The sequence below is a fragment of the Canis lupus genome, chromosome 7 (genome assembly GCF_003254725.2).
Source record: "Canis lupus dingo isolate Sandy chromosome 7, ASM325472v2, whole genome shotgun sequence".
Classification (NCBI taxonomy): domain Eukaryota; kingdom Metazoa; phylum Chordata; class Mammalia; order Carnivora; family Canidae; genus Canis; species Canis lupus.
In genome coordinates, this window is record NC_064249.1 from 35,925,165 (window position 1) to 35,946,230 (window position 21,066).

Genomic DNA, 21,066 nt, shown 5'->3' on the forward strand with positions numbered 1-21,066 from the left:
CTTGAGCAGTGATTCCTGGGTCCCTGCTCTGGCTCCATGGTCTACACTCTCATGAGTAGCCTTACATCATAGGCTAAAAGCCTGCCCCCCACTCTTGGAAAATAAGCATGCCACCTGCTTATTGGGAATACAGCCCTACTGCACCAGGGCTGTCCTGCCCATTGGCGGTACCCTTTTACATAGATTTCCATTGTTTGGGACTGATGAGTTGGCCTGATGGTAAAAAAAAAAAAAATCCTTTGCAAATTAACATTACTTTTCTGGCAACTCAAGAGATTATGTATTGAGGCAAGGGAATGGAGAATGTAGTCTAATAATTTAAGGAAGAATCTGGTCAAAGGAGGACATCCAGGTTATGGTTGACCCACATTAGGTGTTTTAGCCAGGTAGAACAAATATGGCTGGAAAACTAATAACGTTAGATTTGGAGGGATTTGTTTCATGACAATTCTATAATAGGCGACTAGCTCGCTTAGACAAAATAAACAGAAGATGGACCCAGACCAACTTTGTTATTTTGTTGTTTTTGCCTTGCTTATTTTCATTCATGTATTTGTCCAGCCCCTACTATAGATGTAGTAGGCACTGTTGTAGACACGGGGAAGTGACAGTGTTCTAGACATGGGATGGAAAGAGAATATTTCCTCTCGAGGAGCTCATGGCTAGCAGAGAAAGAATTCTACAAATAGAAACCACAGAAGTAAGACCACTCCTAGAATGTAGGTATGGGAAAGCAGGGATAATGGCACCATTGGATCTGCATTTTAGTAAAATTGTTTTTGAGGGAAGCAGGTTTGACATCAAGGCTAAAATCAGGGAGACTGTGGTGATGTGAGAAATGCTAACAGCTTTATTATGGCAGTGGGCATGGAGCAGAGGGATGGGCAAGAGCTTTCAAAAAGTACTATTGACCTTTGGTGGACTGGAGGGGAAAGGAGGAGACAAGGAAAGTTCTAGGTTTCTAGCCTGGGCGCCAGAATGGATAAGGATACTATTTAATCTCTGTTAGTGACTGTTGAAATAAGAATGGATTTAGGGGCAAATAAAATTCATTTTGAATTGTCAATGTGAAGAGTACTTACCTGGGTGATGTTTTCCAGGGTGGTGTGAGATACAAGGCTCAGAATTCAGAAGAAAGACCAACAGGGACAGGGAGAGAGAAATCCCAGTCACTGGGGTATAGATGGCCCTTGAAGCTATGGGTTTGCATGCCATTACCTGGGAAAGAGAGATTTCATCATAATTTGTTAGATTAGTTGGCCAGAAGATTGGGGGAGGATATCAACCTAAAGAGAGTCACTAGTCTCAGAGATGCTTAGGGGACTTAGCAGGACTGCCCTTTTCCCAAAATGCTCCTAGAAGAAGAGCTGTAAAGGGATTGGGAAAGCATCTTAGAGAATTTTCTGTTTTACTTTCTAGCACCTGCCGATGGAGCAGATAAGGTGTCTGACCATGAGCTTCCCTTTTCCCTCACCCTATTTCTAAGGAACATTACCAGATCCCTAAAAGTTTCCTTGAATTCCTCATCATGGCAGATGTGGAGGAAAAATAATTTTACTACTAGTTTTGAGAGGGAAGAATGTTTGGGGCACAGAACACTCAAACTTACAGGTTGAGGTTGAAAATGTTGCCAAAGACCAATAACCCATTTTCATATATAAGTGAAAACTAGGACTTCAAAGATTTTATTTGTTTATTCATGAGAGACACACAGAGAGGCAGAGACACAGGCAGAGGGAGAAGCAGCCTCCCCACAGGGAGCCCGATGTGGGACTTGATCCCAGGACCCCAGGATCATGCCCTGAGCCGAAGGCAGATGCTCAACCACTGAGCCACCCAGGTGTCCCCAAAAACTAGGACTTTAAAGATAGAGATTCAGCTTGTACTGGATTCCCACTGTGCCCATGTGATCATTTCTGGAGGTCCCATAATGAACCAGGACTGGACCCTAGGAACATCCCTGGAGCCCATGAGCAAGGCAGCAAGCCAGACTGTGTGCTTATTTCATTTCTTCCTTGAGTCTAGGTTTCTTATGGTGGCCGCTGGCCTGGAGGATGCTCCCCTTGTCTGGCTCTTGGGACCACCGCGGTCCTTTGTGTGTCTGTGACAGAAGAGGCTGGCACATGTGAGCCATCCATGGTTCTGAAGCCTCCTTTTCTGTCTTCCTGTCGAGGCCTCCCCTCCCCTGAAGCAGCATCGTCTTTATTCCAGCACTCACAGAAAGGAGTGTCTGTTGACCATCCCTCTTTGAAGTTTCGAGTTGTGCTAAAATATTTATAATGTATGGACAAACACTTGAAACAGGTTTTCGTTTCCACAAGCTGCATCTCTTGACTTACTGAGGCCTAGGAACACACAGAGGATTTCAGATCAAGGGCTGCTTAATTTAGGGAATACCTCTGACACCAGCCAGCGATTGCATAGTCATTAGTGAATCAGTGCCAGCTTTCCTCTGGATGAGAGCACAGCAGCTCTTTGCTACTTCCTGGCATCTGTGTCCGTGTTCATGGTAATGCCAGAGAGCCCCACTGCAGGGCTCATAGATGACTTCGTTGGTGCCTTGGGAACCAGGAGGGGAGCTGCTGAAGTCCGTGTGTCCTCCCAGTGTGTGTTTATTGGTCCTGACTGGTGGTGTTGGCAAAGGGACATAGGATCCAGAAGAAGACCATCTGGATGGTCTTGGGACCATCCCAAGAAGGTCCTTGGGACTGTGAACTCGCAGAAGACAGGAGTTGTTTTCATGCATCCTTAAGTCCTCAGCCTGGTGCAGGGCTTGGCCAAGTCCTGCCATTTCTGTCTGTGGATGGGTCCCTTTACCCAGCTGCAGATGTCAAGTTAAATTCAGGTTCTCTAAGGATCTAAAATAAACTGTGATGGGTGAATGGGACCAATCTTATCACTGCCTCCTCACTGTGACACTTCTTCCTGATGGTTGAGTTAACACAAATATTCTAAATCAACACTTCATTTGCAGTGTCTTGAAACCAAATAGCTTGCTGCCTTGAAAGCATAAGCCGTGGCCTGTGGATTGACTTTGAATGCCGGTCTCTGATTTCTTACACTGTCTCCAATTATGTAGTAGAATGTGGGAATAAATAAATGACCTTTGAAACAATTAAAGGATAAGGTACGGTGTGGTCATTAAAATCACATTTTGGGGGCGCCTGGGTGGCTCAGTAGTTGAGCATTTGCCTTCGGCTCAGGTCGTGATCCTGGGGCCCCAGGGATGGAGTCCTGCAATGGGCTCCCTGCAGGGAGCCTGCTTCTTCCTTTGCCTATGTCTCTGCCTCTGTCTGTGTGTTTCTCATGAATAGATAAATAAAATCTTTTTTAAAAAATCACATTTTCAAATGACATTTATCAATAAGGGAAAGTTCTCATGTAATATGAAAAAGCAAGAAACTGTAACTTGGCACATATGGAGGCGCAAATAAATTTATTTTGAATAAATGAACATTTCCTAGATGGATAAGGTGGAAACTTTATAGGTCTGTGCGAAAAATATGAGTCCGTTGATGAATATGACTCTTTGGATCTGGAAATCATGGACTAGTGGTGGAGAAGTCTGGGTGCAGTCCAAGCTTTTAACTCTTTTGGAGCTCAGTTTCCTTATCTGAAAACCAAAGTGACAGTCTGCTTGAGCTTGGTCCCTGAGGGGCCCGTCTGCCAGTTTGGGTCCCACATGCTCTGAGTTGTGACAGGACTCTGAACAAAGCAGCTGTCATCGAGAAGGATGCCACAAGGCAGGTCTCATATGGTTCGCATCGCTTTGTTGACCACACTTGATTGACCTTGACCTCCTATTATTTCCCATAATTTTATATGACTGTCTTGAGTTTCTGCCTCCTGAGCCACTCCTTGCTGCTGCTGCTGTGTAAAGAGACCTCTTGATTAATTAATCAATTAATCAGTGCATGCTGAGGAGCTATTCAGGGTAGTTAAACACGGAAAACAAAATGCTACAGCCGGTAGTCAAGATGGATCATAATTAAGAACAGCCCTCCCACCGCTGATCTTCCTGCCCACCCTGGCTGCCCCACTGCTGCCTCTTTCACCCACAGTTCATCAAACCCTCTTCAGTCCTGAGGAGCTTCCACCCCATAAAAGGGTGAATGACTTATTCTGACAATAAGTTTCAGAAGGGCAGATTTTCTTCTAATGTCCTAGAGGAAAACAAGCCTAGAGATGAACCTCACCAATCATTGCAAAAATGTTGGATCTCAGAAGTTTGATCCAGCCCCTAAGATGGCATATGGCTCTGTCCGTATATGTAGGACCACTCTCTTCTCTCAATTTCTCCATAACCAGCGTCATGGAGCTAGAAGGACCTTACAATAAGGAGCAGCCATGGCCTTGTGTGACAGATGAGGGGCTCAGTGAGGCTAAGGAGCTCATCCAGGGTCACACAGCTAATTAGTAGCAGAACTGGAACTAGAACCTGAATGATCTGATAACTGGTTAACACTCGTGGTGCTTAGTTCTCTGTGAAGTCCTATTTTCCTATAAAAATCACATAAATGAAAGAAATCATCCTCATTAAATAAGTTTCTGATATCTTTTAGATAAGGATTTCTAAGGGCACCTGAGTGGCTCAGTGGTTGAACATCTGCCTTTGGCTCATGTCGTGATCTGGGTCCTGAGATCGAGTCCCACATCGGGCTCCCCACAGGGAGCCTGCTTCTCCCTCTAGGTCTCTGCCTTTCTGTCTGTGTCTCTCATGAATAAATAAATAAAACCTAAAAAACCAAGAATCTCCATCAATTATCAGTGTCTCATGGGTCACAGGGAACCAGAGGACCACATGCACTGGTCAGAATGACCGCATTTGCCCCTTCTGCCTGCACAGACATTTGTGTCTCCTTTGCGAATACCTTGGGGAGATACAGCCATGGTGGTAGTTCTTTAGTGGATACAAGAAGACTCTGGAATGTTCGTATTGGATGATCCTGGTGCGGGGGATGCTTAGAAATCTTTTTTAAAGATTATTCCTTCATGTCTCCCCCATAATAATCTTACGTTCATCGAATGCACTTGTCTGCTAGAGGCTGTACTGACCGCCTGGCTGCTCATTTCTGTGGGATGTCTAGCAGACAAACACTCGGTACATCCAGGGGTTAACTCATAAGCCAGACACCTGAATTGCACTTACCAGCCTTGAGTTATAGGTTCTCCTATTTTTTTTTTCTTTTGCTTGTGTGTTCTCTAGGACCCTGCTGTCTCGGCTGTGATTCATGACAAGCTCCAGGTCCCCAACACCATTCGGAAAGCATGGAATGACAAGGACAACCGCTGTGATATTTGTGCCACACACCTGAACCAGCTGAAGCAGGAGGCCATCCAGATGGTGTTAACCTTGGAACAGGCAGGCTGGCAGCGAGCATTACGATGGCTCCCCTGGCTCACCCCCACCACTCTCCAACATCCCCGCCTTGGTGGGGTCCCGGCATGTGGGTGGGCTCCAGCAGCCCAGGGATTGGGCCTTTGTGCCTGCCTCCTATGCCTCCTCCAACTATACAGCTTTTGTCACCAACAAGCATAGCAGCAAACCCAACAGCCTTGGGGTTAGCAGTGGGGCAGAGAAGAAGAGTGGGTCCCCAACCCACCAGGCCAAGGTCAGCCTCCAGATGGCCACCAGTCCCAGCAATGGGAACATCCTCAACTCGGTGGCCATCCAGGCTCACCAGTACTTGGACGGCACCTGGTCCCTGTCGAGAACCAACGGTGTCACCCTGTACCCGTACCAGGTAAGTAGCCTCTGGACAAGTTAGATTAAGTTTGGTTGGAGTCTAAACAGAGACATGGGCAGCACTTCCTGCCTTGGCTCTTTTCTTTTGAGGAACTCCCCAATCCAGAGCCTGATGTTTCCATGTGGCCCCACTGGCCATTCCTAAATAAAGGTAAAATATCCAAAGGGCTGATGATCTACAGTAGCACTCTGCTTCCACTGCTCAGTCCTTCTAAAAGAAGTGTGGACCCCCTTCCTAATCTCTCCTGCCCTGAGGACCTTAACCCTTTTCTATTTGCAACTCACTTTAAATATGGTTGGAATGAGGTTGCCAAAAGTGTCTTCTAAAGAAATAAGAGAGCAGGTCCTAAATCTTCCAAGGAATCAAAAAACAATGGTCTTAATTTTTCTTGGGTGAATGTTCCATTAGATGAGAGTTAGGTTTAACAAATGTGTCTATGTCCCCTGCATCAGTCACGTGGGAAGCAGCAGAAAGCATTGACAGTTGCTGTGGAATAGAGGTGGCCATGGTCATAGAGTGTATCAGAGAGGCTAACTGGTATAACAAATGATCTCAGGGTATTTTTTACTCATGGCCCTGCTGTATTGGGTGTTTGGTGCATGGCCTTCCACTTGCCTCCAAGTCACCTTGGGGCATGGAATCTGCCACCAGATCTCACACAAGCAGCCAAGAAATGAGGGAAGAGAGAGATTGTGGAGAACCTTATAGGGGGGCCCATCCTGGAAGGGGCATAGGTAACTTCCTTCCACGTTCCAGTGGTGAGAGTCTAGGCATTTGACCTCAGCTTCATGCAGGGGAGGCTGGAAAAGTCAATCTGTCCATGTGTCCAGAAGAAAAAGGAAGCAAGTTCAGTGAACACAGCATAGTTTTCATTACATGGGCAAAGATATGGGGAAACATAAAATGAATTAAGTGTGGCTGATCTACTTCCTACTGACTTTTTCTTGAGTGTAGATGGCTTCCCTGATATCTGGAAGGAAAGTGGAGAGCATGGATCCTTATCTGAAGAAGTTAGCATTCTTGGATTGCCCAGCTTCCATTTACTGGGTGCTTTGGAGTTTACAAAATAATAGTGTGCATCTTTTTATTTCATCTCCCAGTAGGCCTGTGAGCAGGCAGGACAGATGTTAGATCTTCCTCTTATAGATGGAGAAATCAAAGGACTTGTGCCACACAGTGGGTGACAGAGCCAGGGCCCCTGCTCCCTCCCACAGCTGCTTCAGTCCTGACCACCGTACCCCGGAGCCATCTGCTATCAACATCTTTCCCAGATCCGGCTCCTTTCAGGCACAGCACACCAAAGAAAACCATTGCTATATTGACCTACAGGGGCTTACCTGCCATTTTACTTTTGGCTGGAATGTTCTGGTTCGTGAACATAAATCTGATGACCAGCCAGTGGCACCCTGGACAGGGCTTTGTAGTCTCATGCTTGAGTGTAACCATCCAGGGCCTGAACACAATTGCCTGTTTCCCTTGCTGAATCACATGCCTTTTCTGTTTGAGATTTTGAATATATTATTTTGAAAACTATAAAAAGTATTATGTTTACTGTAAAATAACACACAAAATATACAAAAAAGTATAAATAAGACTTTAAAAACCAACATCACTCGGAAATAGACTATGGAGCAGTCGGGTGTATGTCCTCTGGTATTTTATACGAACACAATTTATGAAATTGTGATGAGGTTTAATCCTGTCATCTGCTTTTCGCCTAATATACTGGGTACATTTTCCCCATGCCATTATATATGTTTCTAAAATATGACCCTCAATGGTAGCCTAATGCACCATTATATAAATATGATCCATTATAGGAGTATGGCCTAATTTATATAACCAAGCACCAATTACTAGAGTTTAGGTTTTCACTACTATAAATAAAATGCTCCAGTGCACATTCTTCTACCCGGGTCGCATTTTCAACACATCCTGGGTTGTGCGAGCCACATACTCATGTTACACAGACAACTCATGTTTCGCCTTCCTGGGCCCCAAAGCACTTGTAACATATATCAGGTGCTAGTTGGACGACTCAGCTGCTATACAGCACTAATGAGCAGGGACAGAAGGACTTGGAACTGGTGTTTTTGTATAGAATAGTCGAAGTGTTAGCAAAGTTTGTTTGGGCAAGGGGGGTGGCATGGAGTGTGGGGAAGGTGCTGCTTAAGAGCAATTTGAAGGATGATGGGTGCATCTCTTTTTTTTGTGTTGTGATTCTTTCTGCTCTTCCTCGTCTTTGATGAGAAGAAGGTCCTGTACAATAACAAATGTTTAGGAAGCTCTAACCAAGTGCCAGACACTCTGCTGGGTGGCCGGGGCCTCCTGCCTTGGGCTGGAGAGGCAGCTTCAGGTCCTGTGGCCCCGGGGATGAGGCAGGTGAACCACTCAGTATCAGCCAGTGAGGTGAATGCAGAGGTGGTGAGAGATGCCCAGCTTGCTCTGAGAGCACACAGAAGGGCTTTCAGTCCAGCCTCTGGGCAAGCGGGGGTGGATGTGGTCTAAAGATGATTCACCCAAGCCACGGACTTGAGATTTTCCTGGGTAAATTTGATTCCTCCTCTCCAGCTCCAGAACAGACTAATTCATGCCTTTCCCCCTGATTGATAAAGGGATCAAAGGGAATATGTCTGGGATAAAGAGATTTGGTGCCCGGCTGTGGATCAGCATCCCTGTGTTGTGACTGTGTCATCCTGATGCCCTGGGCTGGGTGATCTGGGTCTGGCCAGACTGAATGTCTCCCGTTATGGACATCTCCCTGCAATAAATATTCCGCAGCTCACAGTCTAGCCAGCTCAGCAGAGATGGTTGATTGCACTGAAAGCTGACCTCACTTTTGCTGCCCACCCACACTTCTACTTTTCTCCTCACCAAGCAGATAGTCCTTTGGACTAGTGCCAGAGCTGTTCCCTGGGCAGAGAAGCATCTAGGATCCAGGCTTTGTTGCTGCTGGGAGTTCTGCTCCACACCCAAAGACCTGGGGCCTGCGGAAACAAGGCAGGAAGAGGACGCTGTCCTTCTACCATTTCAGCGCAGGGAGGATGACAGAGATGAGGACAGGCTTTCCAACACTGACAGGATCAAACCTTCACAGAGGTCAGACAGAGGTCCCTCATATTCCTCAAGCCCTCTGTTATCTATAATCGTCAAAAAACAATCTTCAATTGTCTTTCACAGAAGGGCTTGTGGACAGTTAACACAATCCATATACATATGTGGGAAGGAGAAAATGCTCCAGAACCTTCCTTGGGCCACACAGGTTCAGACTTAGAAAAGACATGGCTGAGTTAGTTCCTGGTAGTCAACCACAGATTAACTTCATCATTTTGCATGGCAGCTGCTTTTGCCTGATTTCTATTCATTATCGTAAATAACTGCAGGAAAGACATATAACACTCAGAATCAATAGAATGTTCAGATTCCAATCCAGAATCGTGGAATCCAGTTCTATAGACCGGTTGCTGTCTTTTGTATCACGGTGGGAGATTCGGAGACTGTCTCACCAGGGGTTAAGTCGATGACTCCAACACTTGTTGAACTTCAGTCTAGGGGTGCATGAGTGGTTCAGCGGTTGAGCGTCTGCCTTCGACTCAGGGCCTGATCCCAGGGTCTGAGATCGAGTCCCACATCAGGCTCCTGGAGAGAGCCTGCTTCTCCCTCTGCCTATATCCCTGCCTCTCTCTCTCTCTCTCTCTGTCTCTCTCTGTGTCTCTCATGAATGAATAAATAAAATCTTTTAAAAAAATAAACAAAAAACTTCAGTTTAGTAGCTTGACATCTTATTTCCTCACCAATGGAACCTTGTAAGGTTGTTGGATGACAGAATTAAGAAAAATATGAAAATAATTTATAAACTATAAGGCAGGGATACCAGTATTAATGATCTCTTCTAATCTCCTCCTTTGCCAAAAGAGAAGCCCGAGGCTAAAAGATATGAAATTCTTTGTTCAGAGTTTGAACTCTTTTGCTAGATTACAGACTCCTTGAGAACACAGATGCCTTTTATGCTTATGTCCCTCACAGCAGCTAACATGTGCAAAGTGGCTGCTCCTTAGAGAAAATGTCAGTCTCAGGGGAACATGATAAAGGTGTTTATCATGACTAGCCCTAGGTTCAGGAAACAATTCTGGGCCAAAAGACCTATCCAGACCCCAAGATTTTTGGTGGAAACCACTAGTGAATTGGCACCAAGCAAATCTCTAACCAGAAGTATCTTCATGATTCTCAATAAATTCTTAGATGCAGCGCAAAGAATCCAGGTGGCATTTGATGCCACACTCAACGTAGGTGCATTTGAAGGGCTAGAAGAACTTTATTTCACAGTGTTTCGATAAGGTGAACATGTCAAGCAAATTTAAGATGATGTTAGATTAATACAGAAGTAATAAATCCATAGCGGGATTTATCATTAACAGGACGAAGTATTCGGCCTGTATTCCTTAAGTTAAAGGAAAATGCCTTTGGTAAAAATCTTCCTGCTTTCTCAAAAAAGCATCAGTTGGAATCAACGTCAGACAATGGTAGACTGAACTCTGGCTGAAGTCCGTGTGGGATTATCTCTATTATATCTCTAGAAATCAGTTGTGCCCTGTAAGCACAGGCATTATTGGAGTCTACGTTTTAGGTCATGGGCAAGAGGACTGCAACAGTGGCATCAGTCTGGAATCGAGTCAAGGTCAGCTAAGCGGTAAGACCTCCACAGTACCTCTGCTTGCTCTTCAGAGGGTAGAATCTTTGGGAAGATGTGATGCTGACCCTTTTTTTCCCCCTTTTCCTTGCATTTTTTTTTTTAAGATTTTATTTATTTGTTTGAGAGAGAGAGAGAGAGAGAACACGAGCAGGGGGAGGGGCTGAGGGAAAAGCAGACTCCCCTCTGAGCAGGGAGCCCCACACAGGGCTCGATCCCAGGACCCAGGGACCATGACCTGAGCCAAAGGCAGATGCTTCACCGACTGAGCCACCCAGGCGCCCCGGTGCTGGCCCTTTTTATGGAGGACTTCCAAGTGCCACTGCAAGAGGAAGGCAAGATTCTGCTCGCTAACGTCTCAGGACTCGGAGGCTTTGTTTAGGATGCATGCATGGAAACCAGGAGCACATGTTCTAGTGTAGCTGAGTCTGGGGGGAGGTGTCCATGGGCTCCTTCCTGCTGAACTGCTTTGCAAGCAGGAGCCAGGGGCAGGTGTTGGTAGCCAGTCAGGAGCGGAGGATTCTCATTCATGTTCTTTACTTGGCCATTTGTCCCCTGAAATATGCACAGTGCCTTTCTTGGGCCAGCCCTGGTGTCCGTTTGCTGCCCATTTGCTGCCCATTTGCTGCTACTTTTGCCCAGCCAGGGCAATAGCACGAGATGTCATCATTTGACAAATTGTGACATCAAAACAATTCTTTTTTAACATGATAGGGTTTTTTTTTTCCACCTATTTATAGATGGTCAGAGGAGTACTATTTATCTTTATGCTTTCTGACAAACTGTGAACACAGAAAAGGAAGTACTTTGTATACTCAGTCACGGATAGGACGTTTCTGAAGGATATGTGCTCAGGCTGAAATTCTAAGGTTTCATAACTTATGGATAAGGGCAGGGCCATGCTCTGAAGCGAACATCCAACCCAGCAGGAAATTTCAAAAATACTCTTTTATTTGGTGTGGTAGGCTGAATACAGGACCCCCAAAGATGTTCACATCCTAATACCTGGAAAGGAAGCCTGAGGGTCTATTTCCTTACATAGTAAAGGAATTGAATTGATTGATTGATATGATTGAATTGAGGATTTGGGGAGGAAATCACTCCGGATTATCTGGATGGGTCCAATGTTATGGCAAAGGTCCTTGTAAGAAGGAGGCAGGAAGATAAGAGTCAGAGGTAATTTAGGGACAGAAGCAGAGGTCAGAGAGGAAAGAAGATCCCACTGTCGGCTTTGGAGGTGGAGGAAGGGGCTGCAAGCCACAGAGGGAAGCCAGCCTCTAATAGGTAGAAAAGTCAAGGAATCACACTCTCTGCTGGAGCTTCCAGAAGGAACCAGCTCTACAGACCCATTGTAGATGTCTGACCTCCAGAACTTTAGAGCATAGAAAAGAAAGAATAAATTTGTGTTGCTTGGAGCTGCTAAATTTGTGGTAATTTGCTTCAGCTGCAGTTGGAAACAAATACACCCAGTAAGTGTTTGGTAGCTGAAAAGTGTGGTTAGAAGCTAAGTGAGACAAGGAGCTGCTATAGAATCCTGCAGTAGGGCCAAGGACATGAGCTTCTCATCCCACACAACAATGTTACCCCGTGGGTCAGATAGTACATTAGCATGTCTGATTGTTTCATTTGGGCACCTCCGCAAAATGAGTTTACTCCTACCGCATGGTTGGCTTTCAGGGGTCTCTGATTCCCCTATTGTTGGAGCTCATGATAACAAGCACACACACCACAGAGACTGGCCAGGGGCCGCTGTGATCACCACCATGTGGGTCTTGCATGCTATTAGAGCTGCAGCAAACATCCCAAGCCTGGGGGTGGAAAGGGGTGCGGGAGGGGGCTCATCTTCCCTACGGGGCCTATGGCCAGGTAACTCGGGGTAACAGGACCGCCCAGTCGCAATTCTCAACCTCACGCAGTGTTTTGAGAATCAGATGCTTTAAAAAGCACTTGGAAAATCGTAGGCAGGAAGTGTTGGTTGTTATCCTCTTGATGTTTGGTAGGCAAAGGCAGACAGCCATTGGAGCTTTTGGGGCAGGGGAGGGAGAAAGTTTCCTTGCTGGACGGTGGGAATGTTTACCCTTGGCCACACATTAGGATCATTTGAGAGGTATTAAAAAAAAAAAAAAAAAAAACACCAATGCCTGAGCCACACCCCAGACCAGAATCAGACTGGAATCAGAAAATCTGGGATTGGGCCCTAGGCCTAAATTTGAACTGCCAGAGTCAAGCATCACAGCTGGAAAGAGCAGTTAATCTGGCTGTGGGAACAATGAAGGTGGTAGGCGGATGGTAGTTTGATAATAGTGTATCAGTTTCCTAAAGCCGCCAGAACAAATGACCACAAACAAGGTAGCTCCAAACAACAAAATTGTATTCTCTCATAGTTTTGGAGGCTGGAAGTCCCAGATCAAGGTGGGACAGTGCTGCTTCTGAAGACTCTAGGGAGGAATCCTTCCTTTCCTCTTCCAATATCCCAGTGGCTGTAGGAGCCCCTTGCCTTGTGGCTGCTTCCTCTAGTCTCTGCCTTTCCAAGGACTTCTCCTCTGGGGTCTCTCTGTGTTCTCTCCTCTTATTACAAGGACTCCAGCCATCAGATTAAGGGCCCACCGTAATCCAGTATGGCCTCATTTCAATCCTTAACTAGTTACTTCCACAAAGACCCAATTCCAAGTAAAGGCACAGATCCTGAGATCTGAGTGAATTTGGGGGAGGGGGCCACCATGCAAACCACTGCAGACAGACAGACGGTAGATGGTAGGAGGATGGATGAAAGCTAAAGACAGGGTGCCATGAGAGTGGCAGATGAGAGATGTGCGGTGCCATGTCCTTTTACGGCTGAGTCACTGTGGAAAAGGGAGCAGGTGCACATTTTACAGCAAACAGCAGTGAAGTAGTCTTGTTCATGTCCTTCATTTGGAGAGACGTAAAGGGGAGGGGGAAAGATACAAAGGGTAAAAAGCAAAGAGAGGCAGGAGCACCTGGGTGGCTTAGTGGGTTGATGCTCTGACTCTTGGTTTCAGCTCAGGTCATGATCTCAGGGTCATGAGATTGAGCCTTGTGTTGGGCTCCGCACTCGGTGTGGTGCCTACTTGATATTTTCTCTCTCCTTCTCCCTCTGCCTCCCCCCACCCCACTGCTCACTCTAAATAAATAAATAAATAAAATCTTTTTAAAAAGAACAGCCAAGAGAGGCAGGGAGGTGTTGTACCCAGGGATAGACACCCTTATGCCGATGGAAGGGAACACCTCATGAGCTGGGGAAAAGAGAAAACTACTCATAGAGACAAGGTTGAGTGGCCAACGTACAGACATAGGCTTTCTAGGAATAAGCACCTCATCTGAGCTTATGAAATAGTTTCAGGGTCTGTTTGCACCATCCCAGCCACAGGTGCGATTGTAAATTGCATTTCTGGGACCGCTTCCCTGGGGGAAGGTCAGATTCAGTTGAGGACCTCATCTGACCAGTGCCCCAGGGCTTCCAGTCCTTTTCTACAGACTGAGCTGGGGATTTGGGTTCAATTGTTGGGATGGTCTGTATTTTTTTTCTTTAGAAATATTTCTGGCTCAGTGGTTGAGTGTTTGCCTTTGGCTCAGGTTGTGATCCCAGGACCCTGAGATCAAGTCCCACGTTGGGCTCCCCGTAGGGAGCCTGTTTCTCCTTCCTATGTCTTTACCTCTCTCTGTGTGTCTGTCGTGAATAAATAAATAAAATCTTGAAAAAGAGAGAAATATTTCTGGGCTCCAGAAGGAAGCCAGAAATGTGGGTAAGGTGCTGTGCCTTGAAAAGAGGGTTTTTAAGCCACGCCTCCATTTACTAGGCAGGTGGCAAGAGGGGTGGTTGGCATGGGGACGATGCTCTCTCAAGCTTGGGGACTGACTTTCCTCCCTCCGGCTCTCCTGGGCTGGGCTTGGGTGGAGGGCACAGCTGAGAATCGTGGTCAGAGAGAAGATTCTCTGGACGTAGGCTCCCTTTCACAGATCTCTTTTGATTGATTGATTGATTGATTGATTATTTATTTAATATATTTTTTTATTAGAGTTCAATTCGCCAGCATATAGCATATCATCCAGGTCAGGTGCCCCCCTCAGTGCCCATCACCCAGTCACCCCATCCCCCTGCCCACCTCCCTTCCCACTACCCCTTGTTCGTTTCCCAGAGTTAGGAGTCTCTCATGTTCCATCACCCTCACTGATATTTCCCACTCATTTTCTCTCCTTTCCCCTTTATGCCCTTTCACTATTTTTTATATTCCCTAAATGAATGAGACCATATAATGTTTGTCCCTCTCCGATTGACTCTTTTGTTTTAAATAGCTTCCCACATCCTCCCTCTTTGGGGCCAGGCTCCCTAGCCATGATTTCCTTAGGCAGCATATTTGCTTTCTTTATGGGGCTGAGGAAGAAAACTAGAATACCTACCGGCCATAGTGAAATGGTCAAAGGGGTAACGACAGCCACCGCCTTTTTTTTTCTTTTTTAAGGACAAAGTAAACAGAATTTTTTGGGAAAGTCTGGGGCTGATACTTATCAATGATTTTATCCAAGTCTCAAACAATGAGGCACTAGATGTTGGGTCACGCTAGATTTGCTGCTTATGCACCAGAAGTAAAAGCCCAGTGTCCTTGCTGACTGTGTGGGGTGACCTCTAGCTAGCGGGCTTCCTGGCTGTCACGTGTCTCTGTGTTTTGTCCTCTGCAAAGCACACAGTTGCAGAGCTGCTACGGGCACTATAGGGGATGATGGACCAAGTCTGACACATGGTGGCCCCTCCGTTCAGTGACCTGAAGCCAGCTCAGTCTCAAGACTCAACACTGAATGGAACTAGAGTGTGCTTTACCATAAGAACCAGTGGTAGTTGAGAAAACAAGACCCAGACTATATAGTAAATATAAAACACCTGAAAGAAATGGTACTCACCAGCTCAGAATATCAGCCATCTCCTACCACACCCCAACTCTCCATATGGGCACCACAGCTGACACAGGTCAGATTCTAAGTAGAATCTCCTCCCACCATGAGGAAATAAATTGGTAAAATATTGAAAGGCCCCTGGGCCAATTTTCTTCTTTTGAAGACCTTTATAAGGGAGGAGAGCAGGCCATATATAGGCTCAGATCATTTAAAATTCTACAGAGTAATAGGTAGCATTTAGAATAATCGAAAAAGGGTAAAACTTCATTTATTTTGGAGTTAATTTGAAATCTTGAGTGATTTAGGCCTATGTCATGATTCTTACTGAGCACTTTGAAACAGAGTACTCAGGTCTTTCATTCTTGCTATTAATTTATTTAAAATTTTTATTTATTTATTAGAGAGCATGAACAGCAGGTAGAATGGCAGAGGGAAAGAAAGAAGCAGGCTCCCTGCTCGGCAGGGAGTCCGACTCAGAGCTCGATCCCAGGACCCCAGGACCATCTGAGCCAGTCAGATGCTTAACTGGCTGAGCCACCCAGGTGCCCCACATTCTTGCTATTTATAGATCTGCGGGAACATACACTTGTAATACAGATGGTTGCTTATTATTTACTTATCTCTTTATTTATAAAATATGAGTCTTTCTTTTATAATTATATAATTTGGAATCTTCAATAAATTGGAAAATTGCAGTCTCCTCCTTACCCACCCCACCCCAGGCACACACCTAATTGCTTTCAAATTGAGATTTGACTGTGCTGTCTTTAGCGTGACAAATTAGCGTCCCTCGATCTTATGGAGGTATTTGTGGGGATTAGTTAATGAGTCATATATTTCATGTGTCTAAGTCATTCCCAGGGAGTAATTTAGGTGTTTAGGACACATATTAGTCACCATTTTTAGGACTCTGGAGACCATTTAGTGCATTACTGCCACACTAGTGGCCTCAAAGGGTTAACACGTCCCTTCAGCAGCTTACCTGGGACCCTCGGGAGAAAAAAAGGTGTCATTTGAGAAGCAAACCCACGTCTACATTCAAGGCTGTGACCACTTTTCTAATTGCATGATGAATCTGAACCAATCTGACGGTGACAGTTTCCATCACCTTAGCAATGCTGGAGTCCTTGGTCCCCGTGGATTGGGGACTGTACCAGTGGGAAGATGGAGCCCGTTACTCTGTTCATGACATGCTTCCTTTTTATGAAAGCAAACAGACCTCTGATACCAATGGAAGCAAGACAGGCAGGCTGCCCTGGGGAATTAGAGACGACAGACCGAAGCCCAGAAATGTCAAGTGACCTGTCCAAGGTCACACCACTAGGAAATGCCGGAGCTGGGATTCAAACACTGTTTCCTGCACACTTGTCCCCTGCCCCTCACCACCCTGCTTAAGGCAGGGGCCAGTTCCTCAGATTGCTCAGACACCCAGACTCCCTGAGGAGGGACACCCACAGCACATCCTACAAACACTGCTTTCAGACACTTTGGTGTTGCCAGGATTTCCAAGTCAGATCTCATGCTGTGCGGCTATGCTTAACTGTGTAGATCAATGCCCCCGTTCCATTTTCTCACTGGGAGGTGGGGAGGCTGGTGGGGGACAAAGCTTGAGAAAAAGATGGGCCACAAAAAAACCCCAAACCCCAAACAAAAAAGGCTGTGTAAGCAATGCTGCCATCTAGTGAGATGTACTTTGGCTTACCCAAGAGGTAGATACTTAGACTCTGATCATAAATTAATTCCAAGATTAATAAAAGAAAATAGGGTCATTTCATTTCCTTGTCAATAATGTCTTCGCAGAATAATATATGTTCAAATTCATTGTCCTAATACATATCCTTGCAAAAGGACCTGAATGGATCTCTAGTATAAATGGAACTCTGTTCTGGCCTCACAGAAAGAGCACTCTGATCAGCGTGTGAACTGCGCCTCACCTGCTTATGAGCTGAGTGACATTCTGACCGCACAAGATGTTGATAATCCGCTGCTTTTTTTAAAAAGATTTTATTTATTAATTTGAGACAGAGAGAGAGAAATCACAAGCAGTGAGGGTCAGAGGGAGAGAGAGAAACAGATTCCCCACTGAGTAGGGAGCCCCATGTGGGACTCGATCCCAGGACCCTGAGATCATGACCTGAGACAAAGGCAGACACTTAACCGAATGAGCCACCCATGTGACCATTGATATCTGTTTCTGGAGTGCCCATCTCCTCAGATTGTTTTGAGGATTAAGTTTATTCATCCTAAAATTTATGTTTGAGTTCTAAGCACTGGATTTAAATGAAATTTTATGTATACACACACACACACACACACACACACACACACACACACACAGATTTGCAGAATGAGTTTGCATACTGAGAAATTCTACAAACCCAACATGCAGGGGCTACTTGTAGAGCATGGTTCTCTGCCATCCCGCAGATGCATGGCGCATTGACAGGTGACATGCACACACCCAGCCCTGGAGGCATCCCTTCGTGGTACAGCTTGGTTTTGATAGTCTTCTCATGGTGAGTACCCTGAACACAGCCATGTGCAGGGCTGTTCGGTAGCTTCAAGATTCACTCAGGTCCATTGCAGCTGAGATTGTGTATCGCAGTTTTTGTTGAAAACCACCATGTTTCGTTTTCCTCTAAGGACAAATTATCCTTTTTTACCCAAATAGCCTTTTTGATGGGGTGCAGGTACGTGGGGAGATTGATAGCTACTATTGGGGGAGTGGCTCGTTCCCTCCAAACCCTGGTCAGAAAACCCATGCTTAGTCACCGTGGATGAGACTGGCCATTTAGAAGCAGTGGCCAGGGACACCTGGGTGGCTCAGTGGTTGAGCATCTGCCTTTGGTTCAGATTGTGATCCTGGGGTCCTGGGATCGAGTCCCACATCAGTCTCCTGCATGGAGCCTGCTTCTCCCTCTGCCTATGTCTCTGCCTCTCTCTGTGTGTGTGTCTCTCATGAATAAATAAATAAAATTTTAAAACAAACAAACAAAAGACGAAGCAGTGGCCACTTTGTGATCCTGTTAGGAAGTAAGAGAGGGACAAGGAGTTCTTGTCCACAACAAAGAGGAGAAAAGATGAATGGTGGCAGCTGACACTTTCTGGAAAAACCAAGAGACAAGAGATGTTGTCCTTTCATGAGTGTGGTTTAGAAGCTCTGTTGTTCTAGAAGGAGGCTGCAAACCCACGGGCCACAGAGGCAGCGGGGGAGGGAGGGGCATTGTGCCCAGATGGTGAAACTTGCAGGAAGCCTTTCAGCCATGGCGATGGCATTGACTTTGGGAAGACCGTAGAGAGAAGTGAATCTCTTCATTCCACTGCACTTCTGACCACCTACGCTGTGAGCTTGGATGGTTTATTGAGCACTTACTTAGTTATTTGTTAGAAGTAAGAAGTTTGGTAGATAGTATTTCTACAACTTCATAATGTAAGTTTTATGCTAACAGTAAACAGGAAGTTTTGGCTTATCTGACTGTGAGTATTCAGTGAGTCCCAGCCTCAAGATTGCTTGTATTCGGTTATCTTGAGCCCTGTCTTACTCTCCCACACACACTTTTTCTTTTTTTTAGATTGCGCAGTCACCTCTAGAGAGTTCTAATTCCCAGTTATTTATCCTGTAAATTATTCAAACCTTACCCCTCATCTTACCCTTCTGTTGTGAATTGGTCACAGTTATTTGCATCTCTGAGGATGGGTGGGCAAAGGAAATAAAAGGACCTGTGATGATAACCAGTCGATTCCATCATTTATTAGCAGTTTATGCCAAAGATTTGGCAGAAAAGGCAGTGGGAATGAAAGTAGAGCAATTAACAAGAAACTCACTTATTGAAATGTTGCAAACCTTCGACCTACTCTAAGTGGCTGCTAACTTCCAACTATATAATAGGCTAAGTGGAAAACAAACCAATGCAGCCTTTAGGGTTAATTGGTGTAAATGTATTAATTACAAGAACTACTCATTAAATGTTTAATAAGGTATATACGTTGCTAACGTAATATCTACCTAAACATCATCCACTGGATGCACATATATTGTAAGCATATGCAGGCTAACAGCAGCAAGTATTTAAACTCTCTGGGGCACTTGTACATCATAGCACCCTGAGTCTACACACCTGCCAGGTATCATCAGGCAGGCAATCTGGGGAAGGGTTTACAAGAAGATAGAAGGAGGAGCAGAGACATAAAGACTCAGGATTGTCGCGGAATGGTGTGCTGGGAGCTGGAGGAGAGGCAGAGGATGTGGTGACACACGAGAAATGGGCAGATCATGAGCTTCACCCCCAGCTGTCATAGGCGAGGAAAAAACTACACAGACAGGACACAGTAGGAGAGTGGGACTGCGTGCTAACAGAGAAGTGGAGGTCATAGGTCTGGTAGGGGGGAGTGAGGACTAGTGAGCAGAGGGCTTGGGGTGGGAGGGGTGGGAGATTCCATAGACAGTTAGAATAATACCTGGAGGCTTTGAGGATTGGTAGGGTGCAGGATGACTGGGGATGACCCCTAGTCTATGTCGGTGGCCATGTGGGTGGTGAGCTGCTAGGCCCTCTGGTCCAGAGACAGCTTTGGCCACAATTCTGTGGTATAGAGGCGAGGTTGCATTGGGTGTTGGAGGTGGGGATGGATGAGGCTAGGCAAATAAGAGAAGCTAGAGACAGGCAATTAATTCTTCTGGGACGCGGAAGGCTCTTCTGACTCTAGCTCAATGTCTTGTCCATTGGACCATCATGTCTTGCCAATACCTAGATATGAAAAGCAGTGTTGCTGTGTTACACCCATACTGTATAAAGTCATCCATGTACTCATCCCCTCAGCAAACGTTCTTTGAGCTGGGCATCATACTATTTCCTACAGATCACAAAGCACTGTGGTTGGGTAGGGTTTTGCCTATTAACAGGGTATCTTGGTGTAGAAAGTCAGTGTGGAATGATGGGCTGTTCCAACTGTGTCTCCTTCACCTGTGTTGATATGCGTGTGTGTGTGTGTGTGTGTGTGTGTGTGTGTGTGTGTGTGTGTGTGTGTTGGGGAAGGGAGGGCATCCAGTGGTATTCATTATGGAATAACTCTGGCACGGAGTAAGTCTGGTGCCCTTGGTGGTGGGTGAGACTATGACCTAGACGATGGTGCAGTGGGCTCAAGGGACCCCTGCTGCCCAGCTGGGCCGCAGCTCTGGAGGAGAACCAGGCTCTGGCCACCCACAGTGCAGAAGAATCTTGCCCCATTCCCCCACCTCATCCATAAACACTGCAAGGGTCATCAGGATCCCACTGACCTGGCTTCAGGACTCGTATTAGCATTGTTCCTCCTTTAAACAGCCTCCTTTTAAAGCCATCCATTGATAAGATAAGTGATGAATAACCTCATCACCTTCACCTGTGTCGCTCTCTGATCCAGGGAGGAGAAAAACAGTTCAGCTGAAGAATCTATTTAAGTCAGTATTTTCATTCATTCAGTGTTTTGAGATGTCCACAGTGTGTGGGACGTCTGGAGCTGGGAAGTAAAAATGAGGAAAGATCCCTGAAGGGAGCTCCCTGAGCATGGCCCTCTGATGTGGGTCAGACTGGGGTCAGTGCCAGGGCAGAAGCGCAGACGCTGTGCTGTGGGAAAACAGAATGGAAGCCAGACACACATTCCATCCAGGTATCTGGAAAAATGCATTTTAATATCAGTTACTTAGCTGTCAATTACACAGACTGTTTGTAGCAGTTGTAATTC

The 21,066-nt window shown here is 45.9% G+C and overlaps 1 protein-coding gene across 1 annotated transcript in view; it reads left to right on the forward strand.

Annotated features, from left to right (window-relative positions):
* Positions 1-21,066, forward strand: part of KIF26B (kinesin family member 26B) — a 441,618-nt gene that overhangs the window by 158,644 nt on the left and 261,908 nt on the right. Inside the window, 2 exon segments of the mRNA XM_049112437.1 lie at positions 5,207-5,365; positions 5,367-5,744. Coding sequence (XP_048968394.1) covers positions 5,207-5,365; positions 5,367-5,744 — 537 coding nt within the window.